Consider the following 19,463-nt stretch of genomic DNA (forward strand, 5'->3'; position numbering starts at 1 on the left):
GGACAGGGCAGTCTCGGGGTGAGGTGAGCTTCGTGACAGAGGAGGTTCAGGAGAACCTGGGTGGGGGATCCTCATGAGAGCCCCCCGCATCTACACACTCTCAAACCACCTGCAGTGACTATAGACAGCCGAAGTGCAGAGTTCAAGGGGATTCCTGTATCCTCAGACATTTTTTTGTACTTAACATGCTTAATCTTGTGGAATGCTAGATCAGTTCTTAAGAGGTAAATACTATTATTCCCATTTTAAGGGTAAAGCAACTGAGGCTTGCAGAGATGAGTGAGATCACAGGGTTTAGAGTTGTCCAGATAGAGCAAGAGCTGGGACTCAACCTGAGTCTTCCTATCTACAGAGCCCACAGTCTTCACAACTCCACTGTAATTCCTCTCTTAAATCAGTTATCTGGCTTGTTCCCTCGTCTTTTGTATTCTCCTGAAAGAGAGCTGAGGATTTCAGCAGATTTTATTCAAAGAAGAAATAGCAGAGGGAATTCCCTGGCCATCCACTGGTTGAGACTGCATTTCCACTGCAGGGGACGCAGGTTTGATCCCTGCTCAGGGAACTAAGATCCTGCATGCCACACAGTACGGCCAAAATAAAAAAAAGCGAAAGAAGCAGGAGTAGTTTCTAAGGCTCCATTTTCTAAAAACAGATCGTTTCACTGACAGCTCAATTTAAACAAACAAACAAACAAACAAGAACTCCAAAATCCTCTTCCCAGGAATCCAGAAACCTTTGCCTGAAATAGGATTTAGCTTGTGACTCTTACACAGAACTCCAGAATCTAAATGAATAAAAAGTTATCTTAGAATTCTCTGCTGCTGCTGCTAAATCACGTCAGTAGTGTCCGACTCTGTGCAACCCCATAGACAGCAGCCCACCAGGCTCCCCCGTCCCTGGGATTCTCCAGGCAAGAACACTGGAGTGGGTTGCCATTTCCTTCTCCAGTGCATGAAAGTGAAAAGTGAAAGTGAAGTCGCTCAGTCGTGTCTGACTCTTTTGACCTCACTGCAGCCTACCAGGCTCCTCTGTCCATGGGACTCTCCAGGCAAGAGTACTGGAGTGGGGTGCCATTGCCTTCTCCACAGAATTCTCTAGATGGTATATATTATTGCCATAAAAAGAACCATTTATAAGAAACACCATGCCTGCCGTCCTCAGACTCCCATACTCTGTGCCCGTTGTTAATGACTGTCATGTTTCATAGAGGCCCCAGCGCGGTGGAGATGGAAAACTTCGACAAAGCTATAGCCACAGTAAGCGGTCTTCAGGTGGGTACCTACCACTTCCGTTTAACAGTGAAAGACCAGCAGGGATTGAGCAGCACGACCACCCTCACCGTGGCCGTGAAGAAGGGTGAGTCAGGGCAGAGGGCGGGTGGATCCGCTGGCGGAGGGGGCTGGGCGCCTTCTACTTGGTCTCACAGCCCCTTAGCCGCATGGGTATCTGGAAATGCTGGTGTTTGCTTATTGGTTCATAGCAGATGCTGAGCTCTGGTTGGCCAAGCAAAGGTCATTCCTTTTCCACCCATGTTAGCTGTTTTCCTGCCTCCCTCTGCAAGGACATAGCATTTCCTTTTGTTTGTGGAATGCATCTCCTGATGGCTTCACTCTTCCATGACTGCTGTCAACCACAGCCTGGGGTCCCAGTGGCCTCATGGTGCTTTCTATCTTCCTCGGAAATCTAAGTGCAGAGATGGTTTCAGGCTCCATGAAACCATGACTATGAAGTGTGTGGTCCAGTCTTACACCATCTTGCTTTAGGTACTTGTCTCTTTGGCTTTTCCATTTGACCATGAGTGGTTGAAGACCTTTATCATAGGTATTTGTCTCCTCCATGTGGCACAGTGCTAGACTCACAGCAAATCATCTATGTTGGTTCCTTCAGTAAATGAGTGAAGGAATGAATGATTATGATGTATTGAAGCTCAGAAATGTAAAAGAGCATGGCTGGACGGGAAAATCCAGTTGGATATTAGGGACCAGCAAGAGTGTCAGAACACTGGGGAGGGTAGCCAAGCCTCAGACTCAGCCATAAAGGACTGTGTATGTTGTGTTGTGCTGGGTAGTTTGGACTTTATTGTTCATTTGGGAGAGGCTGAAGCAATTTTCTCAGCACAGTGACATCAATTTTAGTTTTTTTCCCAAATGTTTTATTGTGTAAGTTTTCAACCACATATATGAGTAGAGAGAATAGCCCTAATGGACCATCATACACCCATCACCCAGCTTCAACAGTTAGCAACATTTTCCCCTTCTTATTTCATCTATCAGTTCATATTTTCTTTGATCCTGGTTGAAGCAGTTTGAGGCAAACCCTAGCATTATGCCATTTTTACCTGAAAAATTTGGATTTTAAAAAAGATAATGCTTGTGGAGAAGTGGAGCAGACAAAATGGCAAGCTAAAAATAGCACCAATTGGCTCTATTCCAGTCTCTCTCTTTTTTGAGGAAGAAAGTGGCCAGTGACCAGTGGGATGTTAATGACTTCTTTGGGTCAATATTTGACTGTCCTCACCTGTTTTCTATTGGTTGGTTTATTGAATCCAGAACCCCATCTGAACAACCCCATCTGCCTCATAGCATCTTCATTATATCAGAAATGGCTCTTACATTGTTCATTATATTTGATACCCAGTCAGAACAATGAGGTCTAGTTATTTCTGACTCAAGTTCTTTATTGTATTTACACAATCAAAATTTGGCATGATGAGAAACATAAATATTTCTGTGGCCAGAGAGCGTGGACCAGTACAGAATGATCCAGAGCTTATTTTAAATGAAAATATTTTCATTTTCCAGACCCCAAACGTAATTAAGATCATGGTTTCTCTTTTCAAAAAGAGAAAAACTGTAATGATAATAGTAAACTGTCCAACATATTGGCTGCCAACTTATAAGTAGCTGAGTGCAAAGGGAACTTAAAGAAAGTCTTTAGTTTATCTTATGGGTATTTCAGGCAGGAGATGATGCTTTCTGGATATTTTAAATCTACATATCTGCAAGATGGAATAGTCATGGATATTTTATGTCACACTTATCACAAGTATTTTAAATCAATTTCTTTGCTTTCATTTCTGCTGTATTTGACTTAGAAAATAATAGTCCTCCCAGAGCCCAGGCTGGTGGCAGACATGTTCTTGTGCTTCCCAATAACTCCATTACTTTGGATGGTTCAAGGTCTACTGATGACCAAGGAATTGTGTCCTATCTGTGGATCCGGGACGGCCAGAGTCCAGCAGCTGGAGTGAGTACTTGAAGAGAATTGCCCCTGGACCACTAAGCATTATGTCTGTGTTAGTTTGCTAGGGCTACATAGCAAAATACCACAGGCGGGGTAGCTTCAACAACAGATGTTTATATTCTCCCAGTTTTGGAGACTGGAAAATCCAAGATCAAGGTGGTAGATGATTTGGTTCCAACTGCCTTCTTGCTGTGTCCTCACATGGGAGCGGGGCCGGAGAGGGAAAGGAAGTAGGGGAGAGAGGGAGAAAAAGGGGAGAGAGAGGGCTCTCGGGTGTCTCTTCTTACAAGGACGCTAATCCTATGGGATCCGGACCCCACCTTTATGACCTCAGTTCAGTTCAGTCGCTCAGTCATGTCTGACTCTTTGTGACCCCGTGGACTGCAGCATGCCAGGCTTCCCTGTCCATCACCAACTCCTGGAGCTTACTCAAACTCATGTCCATTGGACATGGAGGATTAGGACTTCAACCTTTGAGGGGACACAGTTAACTCCATTTCCATGTCTCTGTTGTGATCTCATCTCCCTTTCCATGCCCCCCTAAGATGTTTATGATTCTAGGTTTCCTCTGATGCCTGGGTGCAGGAAGTTGCTATTCAATTTAAATAAATCTGAAGTCCTTTCTGACTTTTTCCCCACCCAGACTTTGATAGAGTCAGAAACTGTAGCCTGGAATCTTCTCAAGGGACTCATTCGTTCCTCCTTGTTCTTTCCTCATTCTTTCCTCAAGCTCCTCAGCTTTCCTGTTATTCCTATTTCAATCCACATGGATTCTTTCCTTTTCCTCAGCATTGTACCAGATAAGTCACTAGATCCAGGATTGCCATTCCCATTGCATAAGTACAGAAAATCAGATACAGAGATGGAAAGTGACTTGGCCAAGGTTGATTAACTCATCTTCAACCAACCAAATAGGCTTAGGTTTTCAGTTCCTAGCAGGCATTTTTCCACATTAGAGCACCCTGCCTTTTTGGCTCTAAATGTAGGTACATCTTCGTTCCTGCTGTTGCTAAGGACTTGAAAGATGAACATTTACTCTTGGAGATGTACCGAGGGAGTGGTCCCAGGGATAGAACTGAAAGCGCTTTCATTCCAGAGTAACTCTGGAATGAATACTGTTCAGCCAGATGGTGGATTGGCTTCTGAGTGTAATTATAACAGCTCCCTGATCAGAGCACTTGTTACCGTTGGTTATCACCCTCTTCTGTTAGCAAGTTCAGGGCAGGGGTCTAGGAGATTCTTCTCAAACGCTTTCAGCAGAGATGTCTCTACTAAGGCTCTTGGGTCACTAGAGAAGGTGAACATGATACAGCACGAGGAATCCTAAGACTGTGAAACTGTCTTTGAAAATAAGACCCAGAAAACTCTTCAGAGAGAGTGCTTCACACTCCAGGTGTTTGCCCTAATTTCAGGGGTTTTTGCCTCTGCTGGGTAGAATTTGGTCATTCCTAGAGCCCTTGGGAAGCTCCTGTAACAAAGTCATGTCTGAGTCTTGTGTCTCTGGTGCTTTAAAAGTGGAGGGACCTTCCTGGTGGTCCAGTGGTGAAGACTCTCTTCTTCCAATGCAGGGGACATGAGTTCAATCCCTAGTTGGGGAACTAAGATCCTACATGCTGTGAGGTGTGACCAAAATGTAAAAATTTAAAAAAACAAATAAAAATAGCAGTGGAAGAGACGCCAAGGATTACCCAGACCTTCGCTAACCTCCCCTCCCCACTTCCTCCTCAGCCTGTCCCTAAGAATCATGCATGTGTGACAAAGACGGGTCACTGAGGTTTGGGGTCCGCAGAGGCCCGGGTTGGGAGCCGAGTACGGACTGTGAACGTGTTATTTCTCAGGATGTCATCGACGGCTCTGACCACAGCTCGGCCCTGCAGCTCACCAACCTGGTGGAGGGCATCTACACTTTCCGCCTGCGAGTTGCTGATGGTCAGGGGGCCTCAGACACGGACACCGCCACAGTGGAAGTGCGGCCAGGTACGCGCTGGGCTTCTGGGCCTGCGTTTGTGGGGCTGGCCTGTGAGCCGGGATTGGGGGGAGATCTGCCTTTGGGGGTCTTTGCAGGTGGCAGTGGAACCCCGTGTGGGAGGCCAGGCCCACCTCGTGGTTTTCTCTACACGTGGCCATCTGTCCCCCAACAGATCCAGCCTCGGAACTCTTAGGGAGAACTGGGCCTGACAGCAAGACTCCTTGGTCACTTTGGTTTTCCTACCCGAAGACAAAGAGGTCTTTCAAAGACAAAAGGCCTGGTGAGGTGGCCGCGAGGTCTTCACTCCTGGGAGCGCCAGGAGGGCAGCTTCAGTGAGGTGGCCACACCAAGCTCTGGCATGAACTGGGCCGGGCCCACAGCCCTCAGGGACCGAGTTCTCTTTCTGGGTCAGGGGAGGTGTGTGAGGTCTCAGAATATTAAGTGAGCCCCAAGGCTGACTAAGCACACCTGTCTATCATCTGGAGAAAGATTAATAAGTCAGAAAGCTGATATAAAATAAGGAAAAAGTCCTCACCGACAGTGGCCTCTGTAACTTTTGGGAGAATTGACCTGAGCCGTAGAACCCAAGTGTAGAGCCTAATACAGGGGTTGCTTCAAGCTCTGAGACTCTTGTGCAGGCCTTACTCCTCCTGTTATCAAGCCTGGGGTTTTCAAGTGGAAAGAAAGCCTGTGTCTTCTCGTTCCCTCAGACCCGAAGAAGGGCGGCCTGGTGGAGCTGATCCTGCAGGTCGGCGCTGGGCAGCTGTCGGAGCAGCTCAAGGACACCCTCGTGAGGCAGCTGGCGGCGCTGCTGAACGTGCTGGACTCGGACATCAGGGTTCAGAAGATTCAGGCCCACTCGGACCTCAGGTGTGAGCCACTCAGTCCGGCCTGATGGTGTTCATCTCCTCTCTTGTTCTGTGTCTTTGCACACACGTTTATCCCATTCATGTCCTTTATTTTTTTTCCTCAAAAGGCAGCAGCAAGGGCATGATTATAGAGGTCCTTCCCACGAGGCTCAGTAAATGTTTGCTGATGGAGAATGTTCCGACTGAAGGAGTTAGGGACCATCAGAGGGAGCTGGGTTTTGGTTCTGGTATCAACAGAGGGCATGCAAATAGTCTGGGGCATGCACGGAGCATGTCTCATAGCCAGACTCTATTCCTGCCTCATGTTCATGGGGCTGAGACTTCTCTCACTCTGAGAGGATCTTGGATTATCACTTCCCTCATAGCTCAGTTGGTAAATCATCTGCCTGCAGTTCAGGAGACCTGGGTTCAATTCCTGGGTTGGGAAGATCCCCTGGAGAAAGAAATGGCAACCCACTCCAGTATTCTTGCCTGGAGAATCCCATGGACAGAGCGCCTGGCAGGCTACAGTCCATGGCATCGCAAGAGTCGGACGCGACTTAGTGACTAAACCACCAGCCACCTTCTGAGGGTCTGTAAGGTTCAACCTCTGCATTGATTTCTTATAGGATTTATAATTGAAATTCTAAAAAACCCTTATACACCCAGTTTGTGGTATGATTTTTATGACAACATTTGTAGAGTAATATAGATTTGAATAGAAATTTTTCCAAAGATGATATACAAGTGGCTAATGAACACATGAAAAGATGTTCAACATCATTAGTTAGTAAGGAAATGCAAATCAGAATCACGTGGAGATACCACTTCATACCCACCAGGATGGCTTTAATCCAGAAGAGACTGTAACAAATGTTGGCAGGTATATGGAGAAATTGGAACACCCATATATTGCCAGTGGGAATGTGAAATGATACATCCACTGAGGGAAACACTTTCACAGTTTTTCAAAATGCTAAACATAGAATTACCATACGACCCAGTAATTCCACTCCTAGCTATATATGCACAAGAAATAATACACATATGTCCATACAAAATTCAGGACGTGGACATTCACAGTGGTCTTATTCATATGGCCCAAAAGTAGATACAGTCCAAATGCCATCGACTGATGAGTGAATAAATGATATGTATTCATACAAGGGAATAGTAGTTGGCATTTTGAAGGAGGGGGATATACATGCTACAATTTGGATGAACTGTGAACACATTATACAAAATGAAAGAAGCCAGGCACAAAATGCCTCTTACATATTCCATGTATATCAAAAGTTCAGAATAATCAAATCCGCAGAGACTGAAAGTAGATTAGTAGTTGGCAGGAACCGGAGTCCTGGGAATGCTTGCTGATGGATGTGGAGTTTCTGTGATGGTGGAAATGTTCTGGAGATAGATGGTGATGGTTGCACAACTTTGTGAATGTGCTAAAGGCCACTGAGACACACTCTTTCTTTAGAACGGTGACTTTTATTGCAAGTATATCACATCTCAGCGAAAGGTAAAAGTGAAGATGCATCTGAAGGTTCTCATGTTGTGTGTGATTGTGTCTGTTTGTACATATTGCTTTGGGGCCCTCCAGGTGCCTGCCAAAGCAGGAGATGTAAGGGATGCAGGTTCGATCCCTGGGTCAGGAAGATACCCTGGAAGAGGGCATGGCAACCCACTCCAGTATTCCTGCCAGGAGAATCCCCATGGACAGAGGAGCTTGGCAGGCTACAGTTCATGGGGTCATAGAGTCAGACATGACTGAGCGACTTAGCATGCATGCACTCACACATTGCTCCATTTATCTGAAGATCTGCCCCTCATCAGTTGAATTCTGGGACCGAAGAGCCTTTATTTGTGAATAGAAGCCGATGAACTCCTTGGCCCCCCAGGATACACCCGTGTCCTTCCCAGGCCGAGGAGCTATGGCCGCCTGCCTTCTCATCCCTGCAGGTCCGACGGCTGGAGTGGATATGTCACGCCGGTCACTGGCTAACCATGTGGCTGGCCCCTCTCTGTCTCCTCTGCAGCACCGTGATTGTGTTTTATGTACAGACTGGGCCGCCTTTCAAGGTCCTCAAAGCTGCCGAAGTGGCCCGAAATCTACACAGGCGGCTCTCAAAGGAAAAGGCTGATTTCTTGCTTTTCAAAGTCTTGAGGATTGACACAGCAGGTATGCCCCCTATCAGAAATATCTTTGTTTTTAGAGGTCAAGTAATGTAAATATATAATTGTTGTATATTCAGAATTGGATCTCACTGGACTAGACATAAGGCTTCCCAGGTGACTCAGTGGTAAAGAATCTGCCTGGAATCCAGGAGACCTGTGCTCAATCCCCGGGTCGAGAAGACCCCCCTGGAGAAGGGAATGGCTACCCACTCTAGTATTCTTGGCTGGAGAATCCCATGGACAGAGGAGCCTGATGGGCTACAGTCCATGGGGTCCCAGAGTCGGACAAGACTGAGTGACTAACCCTAAACACTATGCAGTAGACATGCCATCCAATTAAATGCAATGGTAATATTACAGAAATATAAGTAACTACCCAGATTAAAGGAGAAGATTTCTTGGAGGAGGTGAAATATGTTTTGGTTCCAATATGGCAGGACTATAGCCAGGTCTCATAGTCTTTTTTGAATTAAGTGGAAATAAAGTTCAGTATTTAATTATCTTTCTAATTTCTCCATGTCAACTCCTATGGGAATATTCTAAAATAATCAGATTTGCTAATCAGGGCTACATTTTGCTGGCACAGAAAGAAGACACGGGGACAGCTTCACTTTAGCATCCAGGGATTTGTTTTGCATTTATTTCTCCAGTCGGTTTCCTGCAACACACATTTGCCAACTGTGCTTTGTCTTTGAGGGAACCTGGAGAGAAACAAATCATAGTTCATTTTTAAAACTATACTCTCACACACTGGTCATTGTCAGAATTTCAGACTTAAACAGTCTGAATGTTGTTAAACAGTCTTAAACAGAATGTTGTTAAAGACAGATAAGTAAGTATTAATGGCTGGAAAATTGATTGACGTGGGACATTGTGGCTTAGGTTGTGAATAGATGTTATGTAGGTTATTGGGAATTTTGTTATTCTTTAGTCGCTAAGTCATGTCCGACTCTTTGCAACCCATGGACTGTAGCCCGCCAGGCTCTTGTCCATGGAATTTCCCAGGCTAGGATATTGGAGTAGGCTGCCATTTCTTTCTCCAGTGGATCTTCCTGACCCAGCGATTGAACCGGTGTCTCCTGCATTGCCGGTGGATTCTTCACTGCTGAGTCACCAGGAACAGTGAAAGTGTCGATCACGCAGTCATGTCTGACTTTTGGGGATCCCATGGACTATAGCCCACCAAGCTCCTTTGTCCATGGGGTTCTCCAAGTGAGAATACTAGAATGGGTAGTCATTCCCTGCTCCAGGGGATCTTCCCAACCCAGAGATCAAACCCAGGTCTCCTGCATTGCAGGTGGATCCTTTGCCATCTGAGTCACCAGGGAAGCCGATTGGAAATTTAAGATAGCTTATAGTGCCTTCCAGTGGGACCTCTTCTCTTAACCGCTTGCTTGCTGCCTCTTCCTGGTACCAAATCCATTCACATGTGTGGATGGAAATGTAGTCTTTAGCCCAGGCCTCTGTCCCCACCTTCCAAGGGACATGAATACCTTATTATGTTAAAAGGATCATTTCAGTAGACACTGAGGACCATGATAATATTTGGATAGTAAAATTTAATTTGTCTCAGATGTGTATCTAATCACAATTGACTTTCTTTGTAATGTGGAGTAAATTATTTTTTTTTCATTTATTTTTATTAGTTGGAGGCTAATTACTTTACAATATTGTAGTGGTTTTTGCCGTACATTGACATGAATCAGCCATGGAAGAATTTTTTTCTTGCTACAAAAGTAATCTTTGTTTATTGTAGGAAATTTGGAATACATAAGAAGACAAAAAAACTAGTATAATCCTAGAATAATCCTCTAGATTCTAGAGTTTGGAATTCCCACCATTCGAAGATAACTTTTGTTAATAATTTGATGTTTTTCCTTCTAGTTCCCCCATCTCTAGACACATGTAATGCAATCAGGATAATTTAATATGTATTTTTAAATCTGCTTGTTTAACTTCAAACCATATTATGATCATTTTCTCAAATCTTTTAGAATTTATCCCTCAGTAAGATATTTGTGGTCACAGAATACTCCATCCTGGATGTGTTTCATAATTTATACAACCAAGTCTCTATTCACAGACTGTCAGGTTGATTTTTAAATAATGGTAGGTTGTTTCAAGCCTTCAAGCTTGCAGTCATTTGTTACAGCAGCAATTGGAATCTCTGATGCAGAGAGAGTATTCCCTGGTGGCTCAGACAGTAAAGAATCTGCCTGCAATACAGGAGACCTGAGTTCAATCCCCGGGTCAGGAAGATTCCCTGGAGAAGGAAGTGGCAACCCACTCCAGTATTCTTGCCTGGAGAACCCCATGGACAGAGGAGCCTGGTGGGCTACACTCCATGGGGTCACAAAGAGTCAGACACGACTGAGCGACTGAGCGCACACATACACAATGTAGATAAATCTTTGCACATCCCCAGTCATTTTCACTGGATAAATCTTTAGCATTTATCATTCTTGGTCCAGAGGGTGCTGCATTTCCGCTATGTGTTTAAGCTTTTTGTTTCACGGTGCACATGTTGACATGTTTCTGCCATTCACTTCCTGATGAGATTGTCAACATGAGAGACCATCCCTGGACCGCCGTCCATACAGTAAGAGGCACTTGACTCAACAAGGCGCCTCTCTTCAGGGTCTATGGAAGAAAAAGACACAGCTGAAGCCAGGGAGCCTCCTTTGCCCCATGATGGCCTCTGCCTCACTCGCCTTCTTGCAGGGTGCCTTCTGAAGTGTTCCGGCCATGGTCACTGTGACCCCATCACAAAGCGCTGTATTTGCTCCCAGCTGTGGATGGAGAACCTGATCCAGCGTTATATCCGGGATGGGGAAAGCAACTGTGGTGAGTCCTGGCGTGGTGGGTGGGCTCCGGGTGAGGAGGCTTCAGACAAATCATTCTGAGCTGTCAGAAAGAGCTGTCTGACTGTACAGCTATAAATTCAACCCTTTTCTCATCCAAAGCCCATTGAACCAGCTCACGTGGTGATGGGTCAAGATATTCCCACAATTCACCTTGGGGGTGTGTTTAAGACTTTTCCTTAAAACTTCCTGCTGAGGAAATTCACCTCGGCAGAGCAGATGTCGCTAACCATTGCTGAGAAGGTCGCTTTGGGCTACATGGACCCCATGTCCGGACTGTACCTGCCTTAGCTTGAACTGAGTGTGACCTTCTGGTGAAGTGGCCCCTGGTGTCGACCTAGCTGGAATCAGATGAGCAAGAAAGCTGGCCCACTCCCCAGGCTGTCTGCCCAAGCGGGCTCCAAACATTGGAGCCGCCATCTTAGCCAGCGTCTGCCTGAGCCACCGCCTCAGTCTCTTCTGAGGAGGAAACAGTGTTTCAGTGCCAGTCTGTTTCTAAGAGTCATTTTGCTTCTGGGGATGCAGATGGACATAATTGGCAGAAAAATTAGGACGAGCTCCCTGCCAAATTATGTTCCCGTTTCTACTTCTTAAAAAATTGAAAATAACCAGCCCTTGAATCATTATTCCAAGTAGTGTTGTAACATTTAATGGAGTTAAACCTTGTGTCTTTGCTCCATTGGTTTCTCTCTTCCTGGGTTGTTGCAAAGCTTTTTACACTGGATTTTCATAAGGATGTGGAAGAAGTGAAGTGAAGATGAAATCGTTTCTGAATGACTGTCAGGCTCTATGATAAGTATCTTCATGTCATGGGCAGCCATACAAATGAGCACCTTATTTGCTTTATTGAAACCAGACCAGAACCAGTATTGAGGTTCTGTGATTCTGGAATGAATGTTTTGATGTGCCTTATTACTTGGGTGTTTCAGAAGCCTTCTTAATTGATGGATTTATTTTTTTCAGTTTCTTCTGTTCTCCGATTAGCATGCAATATGTGCTCCATGAGGTCCCTGAACCAGTTGGATAAATGTAGGATGGTTTTAAGTTGTTCTCGATTTGTTAGTATTTTACCAGGCCCTGCAGCCAGCCTGGTGAGGTGGTCACAACACCACAGATGGATTCAGAAATATTCGTTGAGAGTTATTGAAATAAAGCTGTTCTGCAGAGGGTATGTAACATGTCTGCTCCGGTTTTCCTGTCTTTCAGAGTGGAGCGTGTTCTATGTGACAATACTGACTCTTGCTCTCATTCTGCTGACAGGGGGTTTAACGTGGCTTTGCATCTGCTGCTGTAAGAGGTACCTGGCATGCTTATTTATTTCTTTGAAAATAAAGATGCAACATTCAAGGTGATAGGATAGGGTTAAGGGCTGTTGCTCGGGTTTGTGACACTGCTCAACTTTTGACAATCTCTCTTTTTATGAAGAGAGACTCGACTTTAAAAACCACATGATAATGCATTCTCCCCCACAGGGCTTATGTGCCTACTAGTTAAATGGAATAATACTAGAGACAACTCTTTTTTCATTACAGCTGTCATATTTTCTAGAAGATTTAATGCTTCTGTATCAAATCTAATCTTTTCTACCAGTCTCACATCACATTCACTAGAACACTACCTCAGTGGCCTAATCCACTCTCAGTAGAGAAAGGAGTTCTAGAATATACTGATCCAAATGGTAGGTTTTCATTAGTTTACATCTGTGAAGCAGCAAGTCTAACTGAATTCTTTTTCCTAAATGCAGAACTTTAAGGGAAGTGGCACCATCACCAGAGAAGTTTTGCTTTAGGTTTTTCCTTCTTTTTTCCCCCCATGAACCTGACCACTGAGGAACCCCAGACTTAACTAATGGTCCAAACCTTCCAGAACCCCATGCCCAACCCTCTGTGAGGACATTCGTAAGAATAATGATTACTCAACTCCTTAGAAGGCAGCATTGGGTCCACTTTCCTACATGGAACTCTATGAATGCTCTCCGCAGATTTGATAAACAAAACATAATTCAGTTCAGTTTAGTTGCTCAGTCATGTCCGACTGTTTGCAACCCCATGAAATGCAGCACGCCAGGCCTCCCTGTCCATCACCAACTCTCGGAGTTCACCCAAACCCATGTCCATTGAGTTGGTGATGCCATCCAACCATCTCATCCTCTGTCGTCCCCTTCTCCTGACCTCAATTTTTCCCAGCATCAGGGGCTTTTCAAATCAATCAGCTCTTCGCATCAGGTGGCCAAAGTATTGGCGTTTCAGCTTTAACATCAGTCCTTCCAGTGAACACCCAGGACTGATCTCCTTTAGGATGGACTGGTTGGATCTCCTTGCAGTCCAAGGGACTCTCAAGAGTCTTCTCCAACACCACAGTTCAAAAGCATCAATTCTTTGGTGCTCAGCTTTCTTTATAGCCCAACTCTCACATCCATACATGACCACTGGAAAAACCAATGGTATACCATAATAATAGTTATTTTTCAGAGGTCACTTATCAATTTTTGTAGTTTTATTTGTGATTACTTTTCCAAAGGTAGGACCAGTGAGCGAGTGCATAAGCAGAGGTAATTAGCAGCCTCTATCCATTACATTTTCCCAGAACCATCTGGGATGAAGGTCACCCTGCTGTGCTTGGATTTCAAAATTCTGCAGCTTTGTGACCTTTGTATCAAGTTGATGATGATGATGACAAGAGTGACTGAGCATTTGTTAAGTACTTGCCATTATAATGAACGCTTCTAAGTGCTTTCTATGTGTTATTGAGTTTTCCCATCAATCATGTGAGAAAGGAACTGTTCTTATTCCCATTTTACAGGTGGGAACATGCAGTCAGAGAGATGAGAAAAAATGGCCTCACAGCCACCCAGCTAGTAAACCCAGAGTTGGAAGCCCATGCTCTTAATCACCAAGTTCTCAGAATATTGCCTTCGTTTGTTCTTTTCAAATCTTACCATAGTGTCTATGTGTATTTTCAGATTATCCTCTGAAGCATAGGGTGAGGTCCATAGAATCAGCCTGGTTGTCTTGATGTGTTGTGAAAAAATGAAAGACTGAGTTATTACTTATTCCTTTGGGAGAATTTATTATAATTTCTGTTGATTTTTTTTCTGATTGCTAGTTATGTCATCTTGTCATTCTTGCATCTTTGGACATCCCAGGGTAGTATAGGTTCAGGGGGAAACTTATTCATCCAGGTTTTTCTGAGGAAGGAATTCCTCATGGAGAAAAGCTTGCTGGGCCAACACACAGTTGCTGGAAGGTCCTTGCATCTCAGCCCGAGGCTTAGGTGAGAACCTGGAGTTAGGTGATAACAGCAGTGCTACTCTGACATATGTTTCCTCAGGATGAAGGCGTAAGTAAGAAAGAGACTCACAGACTTAGAGAATGAACTTATGTTTGAGGGAAGGATGAGGGGGAAGAGATGGTTAGGGACTTTGGGATGGACATGTACATACTGCTGTATTTAAAATGGATAACCAGCAAGGTCCTACTGGACAGCACATGAAACTCAGCTCCGTGTTATATGGCAGGCTGGATAGGAGGGGAGTTTAGGAGAGAATGGATGCATGTGTATGTATGGCTGAGTCCCTTCGCTATTCACCTGAAACTATCACAAAATTGTTAATTGGCTGGGTCAGTGTAAAGAATCCACCTATTAATGCAGAAGATGCAGATGCAGGCTCAATCTCTGGGTCAGAAAGATCCCCTGGGGAAGAAAATGGCAACCCACTCCAATATTCTTGCCTGGAGAAATCCATGGACAGAGAAGCCTGGTCAGCTACAGTCCATGGGGTCACAAAAGAGTCGGACACGACTTTGCAACTAAGTAACAACAATATCAAATAAGAAGTTAAAAAAAAAGAAAGGCACATGATGTATCTCAGGCTCACCAAACCCAGATTGGGCTGTGACACACATCATTAATGAAGAAGATTGTTTGTGTGTTAGACACTCAGTTGTGTCCTCTGGGCTCCTCTGTCCATGGAATTCTCCAGGTAAGAATACTGGAGTGGGTTACCATTCTCTTGTCCAGGGGATCTCTCCAACTCAGGGCTCAAACGTGGGTCTCCCACATTGCAGACAGATTCTTTGCCATCTGAGCCCCCAGGGAAGCCCCACATATCATTAATAAAAGATGCCAATGAATAAAATGTAATAGCATTCTAAAGGCAAAGCGTTTCCTTTAGTGTCCTCCATGGGTTTTAAATTCTGGATCCCACCTACCTCCTTGAGAATCTGAATGGACCTTTTTCTTTGTCCTTTTCAGACGAAAAAGGACTAAAATAAGGAAGAAAACCAAGTACACCATCCTGGACAACATGGATGACCAGGAAAGAATGGAGCTGAGGCCCAAATATGGTAAGTCTCCGAGACAGTTTCCCAGTGCCTTGCGAGCATTTAATCTCAGCATCTGAGAGTCACCCTGCGAGGATGCAGCTGATAAGTGACAAAGCTTGGGCTTAGGCTCGGGAGTGATTCCAGAGCCCCTGTTAACACCCACCAGGAAACCCCAAGCGCCTGCTGCCTCCTAAGTGATGGCTTTGCAGGTGCAGAGTGCAGGGCTTGGGGCCCGGGACCAGAATGATGGATGGCGGAGAGGGAGAATGCCTCTCCCCCCTCAAGAGGCATCTGTCCGTTTCGCCCTAGGTATCAAGCACCGAAGCACAGAGCACAACTCCAGCCTGATGGTGTCCGAGTCCGAGTTTGACAGCGACCAGGATACAATCTTCAGCAGAGAGAGGATGGAGCGAGGGAATCCGAAGGTTTCCATGAACGGATCCATCCGGAACGGAGCTTCCTTCAGCTATTGCTCAAAGGACAGATAATGGAGCTGTTGGTTGTGAAACAGAAGGATGCCTACAGGAATCCTTTAATCCCGGAGAGTCGGTGGGAGTTACAGACAAAACTCAACTCTTGTTAGTATAGCGTGTTCCCGTCCTTTCACACTGGGCTGGAGGTGTGTCCCCGTAATTTAAAAGACCTGTCTTCTTGGGGTCTTTGAGACACAAAACAGAATGAAAACAATGCTATTTTCACTGAGATGCTTGTTAGTAGGAGTAAAGGTCGGGTAAGACGCTAAGGTATATGCTTAAAAGAGCTCTGTGTTTTTGTACCTAACACAGCATTATATCCCTATGTTAAGAAAAAGATGAATCTGTTTCTGTCTGCAGATCCCTGGGGAAGGTGAGTTCAGTACGGATGCAGAGAGGGCTGACTTCTCTTAGGAGCGGTAATTTGCCTTTAAAGATGACTTTCCCAGCGTGGTTTCTGTCATAGGAGCCTTGGAGCCTGAGGTCTGTGTGTATTGAGCTGATTTATCTGCAGTGTGGGTTGTCCTCTCTCCAGCCAGTTTCCTGTGTCAAAGAGACATATATACAGAGCTGAGGTCTCCTGTTTTTGCTGCTTCGAGACGGCCAACCACCATTTCTGTGCTGTTTCTAGCGAGTAGCTCTAGGAAGTTTGAGAGCTCAATAAGAACTGTATTCTGAGGACCAGAGGCAACAGAGAGGGAGGTGGGGTTTGCTGACTTATGGGTTGAAAATCGAAGATAACATTTTAACAGGTTTTACCTTTTCTTTCTCCGAGAAAAACAAACTATTGCTGAGGCCACTCTCAGCTTCAGTTTATAGGAAACACAAGGAAAGTGATTAGTAATTCATTAGCTGTTTATCATGTGCAATAGGCCGTGCGTTTGGACCTCCACCAATAGGAATAAAGACTGAGCAACTTTGTAATATACACGGTCAGGGATGTGGGCCCCGTGGATGCAGAAGTGGTAAGGGGGAGGGCTGAGTGTATTCCCAAACTCTGAAACACCTCCAGTCTTAATGAGAATGGTATGCTTCTGATACTCGGCCCCTGTAGTTACTCTTCCTAATAACTTGACATAGATATCCACTTAATTTGTTTAAAACTATATTTATTCTGCCATTTTCTACTAAATAGCTTATTTTAAATATATGGAAAAAAGTAAAGCATCTCTAACCACAAAGCCGCATCCGAGAGCAATGAACTACGGTGACCTGCAGCCTGAGAACTCAGCTGGCTCCTGATGCTTTGGCTTCCGCTGTGGTCCTGAGGCTGATGGCCTGGGCGGTGCCCTTGGCGTTCTTTGTGAAGGGATCAGAATGAGGGACGGGCCTGTCGCAGACAGAACCGGGGCTGTGGCATCAAGCATGACCACATTTAAGCAATATTCTGTTGCACAAGCTTTTGTCACAGGAGAGGGAAACTGGGACTGCTTTGCTATGATTAAGTGGAGAAGCAAGGCCATTAAACCATCAGGTTTAAATCATCAGGACAGGACAATAGAGAAAACAGTCCCCATGGGCCACTGAAAAAAACGAAGCTTTCCGGTGCTGTTCTTGCTGCTAATATCCATCCTCATGAGACTGTCTTGTTTTTAATTATTCTGTTTTCTGGGAAATGGCAAAAGTAAAAAGCATACAGGTGTGATTTTATTTTTAAGCATTTCTTTATGTCTACACTTTCTGTCTAGCCAGCCAGTTCAGTGCTACTGATGGTGTTAGAAGGAAAATGTAATGCTTTTTACATAAATATTTAGCTTCATGAACTTAAAATCTGACCTACCCAGTGGCCAGTTATATTATTTTTGTGCACAACTGGAAATTTCTGGCACAGAGGATGGCAGTCTAAATATGATGTCGGCAGAGCGCAGTGATGAAGGAGTGATCATGTGTTAAGTGCTATGTACATGATACATGTATTTTACATACTCTATTGATCCTTACAATCAAGCTGGAAAGGTAGCTATTATTCTCATATTGAATATAATAAAGGCCCAGAGAGTTTAAGTAACTTGCTCAAGGTCATGGCTAGTCAGTGGTGCATATAGGAATCGAATACAGATTTTGTAAGCTGCAAGGTCCATGCCTTCCACCCTCCTCCCCTATACACAAAGGACTCCCATGCCCAGTTATTGGAGGGCAAATTCTGGTGGGTCTTTTGGACCACTTGGAAGTTTGGTTCCTAGGACCAAGAATTCCCTCTGTGAAGGGAGCAGAAGGCAAAGGGGAAGAAGACTTCATCTTTTCTGCGGGATCATACCCGAGGCTGCCTCTCTGGGTGGCTGAGCACTGTTTCTGCCCTTTTTGACCCTGTCTCCAGCCCAGCGGGTCTGATCCTTCTACCACCGATGGATCGTGAATCTATGATGGGTCAAACATAAACACCACACCAGAGATCAGAAAGTGAGTCCTCTCTTGTTATCCCACTTCTCATGAGAGGAGCCGAGCGTGAGGTGGAATGCAACCAGCATTCCTCACTTGTGCACTTTGCATTCAGGGTCTTAGGAAGATGAAACTCTGTAGGAGCTTAGATGAGCAAAGCGGGGCCCAAGAATGTGGGAGAGGCCAGTGGTGGGGCTCACAAGATGACCAGACTATTAGTTGCTGGCTAAAAAAAATCAATGGTAGAGCATTCAAACCCACAGTATTAAGAGGTCAAGCATGTGCATGACTAAGCAGGTGCTGAAAAAGATGCAGTGAGGTAAGGAGTAATACCATGTGGCATGCCAACGCCACCTCCTTTATGGGCAGAGAGGAGGGGCAGTACTGTTCTTTGCTGTGTGTGACCAAACCATCATGAACTTTGGCTGAAGTCTTGGTTTTCTTTACTTTTTTTTTTTTTAAATGTCTTTCCCCCATGTATTTGACAAGGTATCATTTCTATTATAACACTATTAAATGTATGTGCTAATCTGAATAAAGGTGTTTGTATTCTCTGTAATGCCTCCACGTCGTTGGGTGCATCGGGGGGATATTCATTCTTTATACTTCTGTGTGGATGGATTTCCCGGAGAGGAGGCAGCGGACTGGCCCATGATCTGTTTTCATGCAGCCAGTGAGTTAACAGTGGTTTTTACATTTTTAAATAGGTGAAAAAAATCATATTTCTGTGATGCTTGAATCTCACATGGAATTCAGATGTCAGTTCAGTTCAGTTCAGTCGCTCAGTCGTGTCTGACTCTTTGCAACCCCATGAACTGCAGCACGCCAGGCCTCCCTGTCCATCACCAACTCCTAGAGTTTACTCAAACTCATGTCCATTGAGTCGGTGATGCCATCCAACCACCTCATCCTTTGTCGTCCCCGTCTCCTCCTGCTTTCAATCTTTCCCAGCATCCGAGTCTTTTCGAATGAGTCAGTTCTTTGCGTCAGGTGGCCAAAGTATTGGAGTTTCAGCTTCAGCATCAGTTCTTCCAATGATGTCAGTGTCCCTAAATAAAGTCTTACTGGAACACAGGCACATTCTTGGAGTCCTTTGTGCTGCAACAGTAGAGGTGAGTAGTTTCAACAGACTGTGTCCTAAGAGTATAATGTAATGTAATATAATATAATCTGACAGAACACCTGAA

The 19,463-nt window shown here is 44.9% G+C and overlaps 1 protein-coding gene across 2 annotated transcripts in view; it reads left to right on the forward strand.

Annotated features, from left to right (window-relative positions):
- The window catches only part of KIAA0319 (KIAA0319 ortholog), a 71,514-nt gene extending 52,762 nt beyond the window's left edge, over nt 1-18,752 (forward strand). For both annotated transcript variants that reach the window (XM_065912331.1, XM_065912332.1), the window contains 9 exons: nt 1,208-1,356; nt 3,095-3,246; nt 5,082-5,220; nt 5,923-6,082; nt 8,100-8,242; nt 10,960-11,082; nt 12,306-12,396; nt 15,354-15,445; nt 15,734-18,752. In XM_065912331.1, coding sequence (XP_065768403.1) covers nt 1,208-1,356; nt 3,095-3,246; nt 5,082-5,220; nt 5,923-6,082; nt 8,100-8,242; nt 10,960-11,082; nt 12,306-12,396; nt 15,354-15,445; nt 15,734-15,912 — 1,228 coding nt within the window. In that variant the 3' untranslated portion in view covers nt 15,913-18,752. The remainder of the gene's footprint in view (nt 1-1,207; nt 1,357-3,094; nt 3,247-5,081; nt 5,221-5,922; nt 6,083-8,099; nt 8,243-10,959; nt 11,083-12,305; nt 12,397-15,353; nt 15,446-15,733) is intronic.
- The last annotated feature ends 711 nt before the right edge of the window (nt 18,753-19,463 follow it).

The sequence above is a fragment of the Muntiacus reevesi genome, chromosome 20 (genome assembly GCF_963930625.1).
Source record: "Muntiacus reevesi chromosome 20, mMunRee1.1, whole genome shotgun sequence".
Taxonomy (NCBI): domain Eukaryota; kingdom Metazoa; phylum Chordata; class Mammalia; order Artiodactyla; family Cervidae; genus Muntiacus; species Muntiacus reevesi.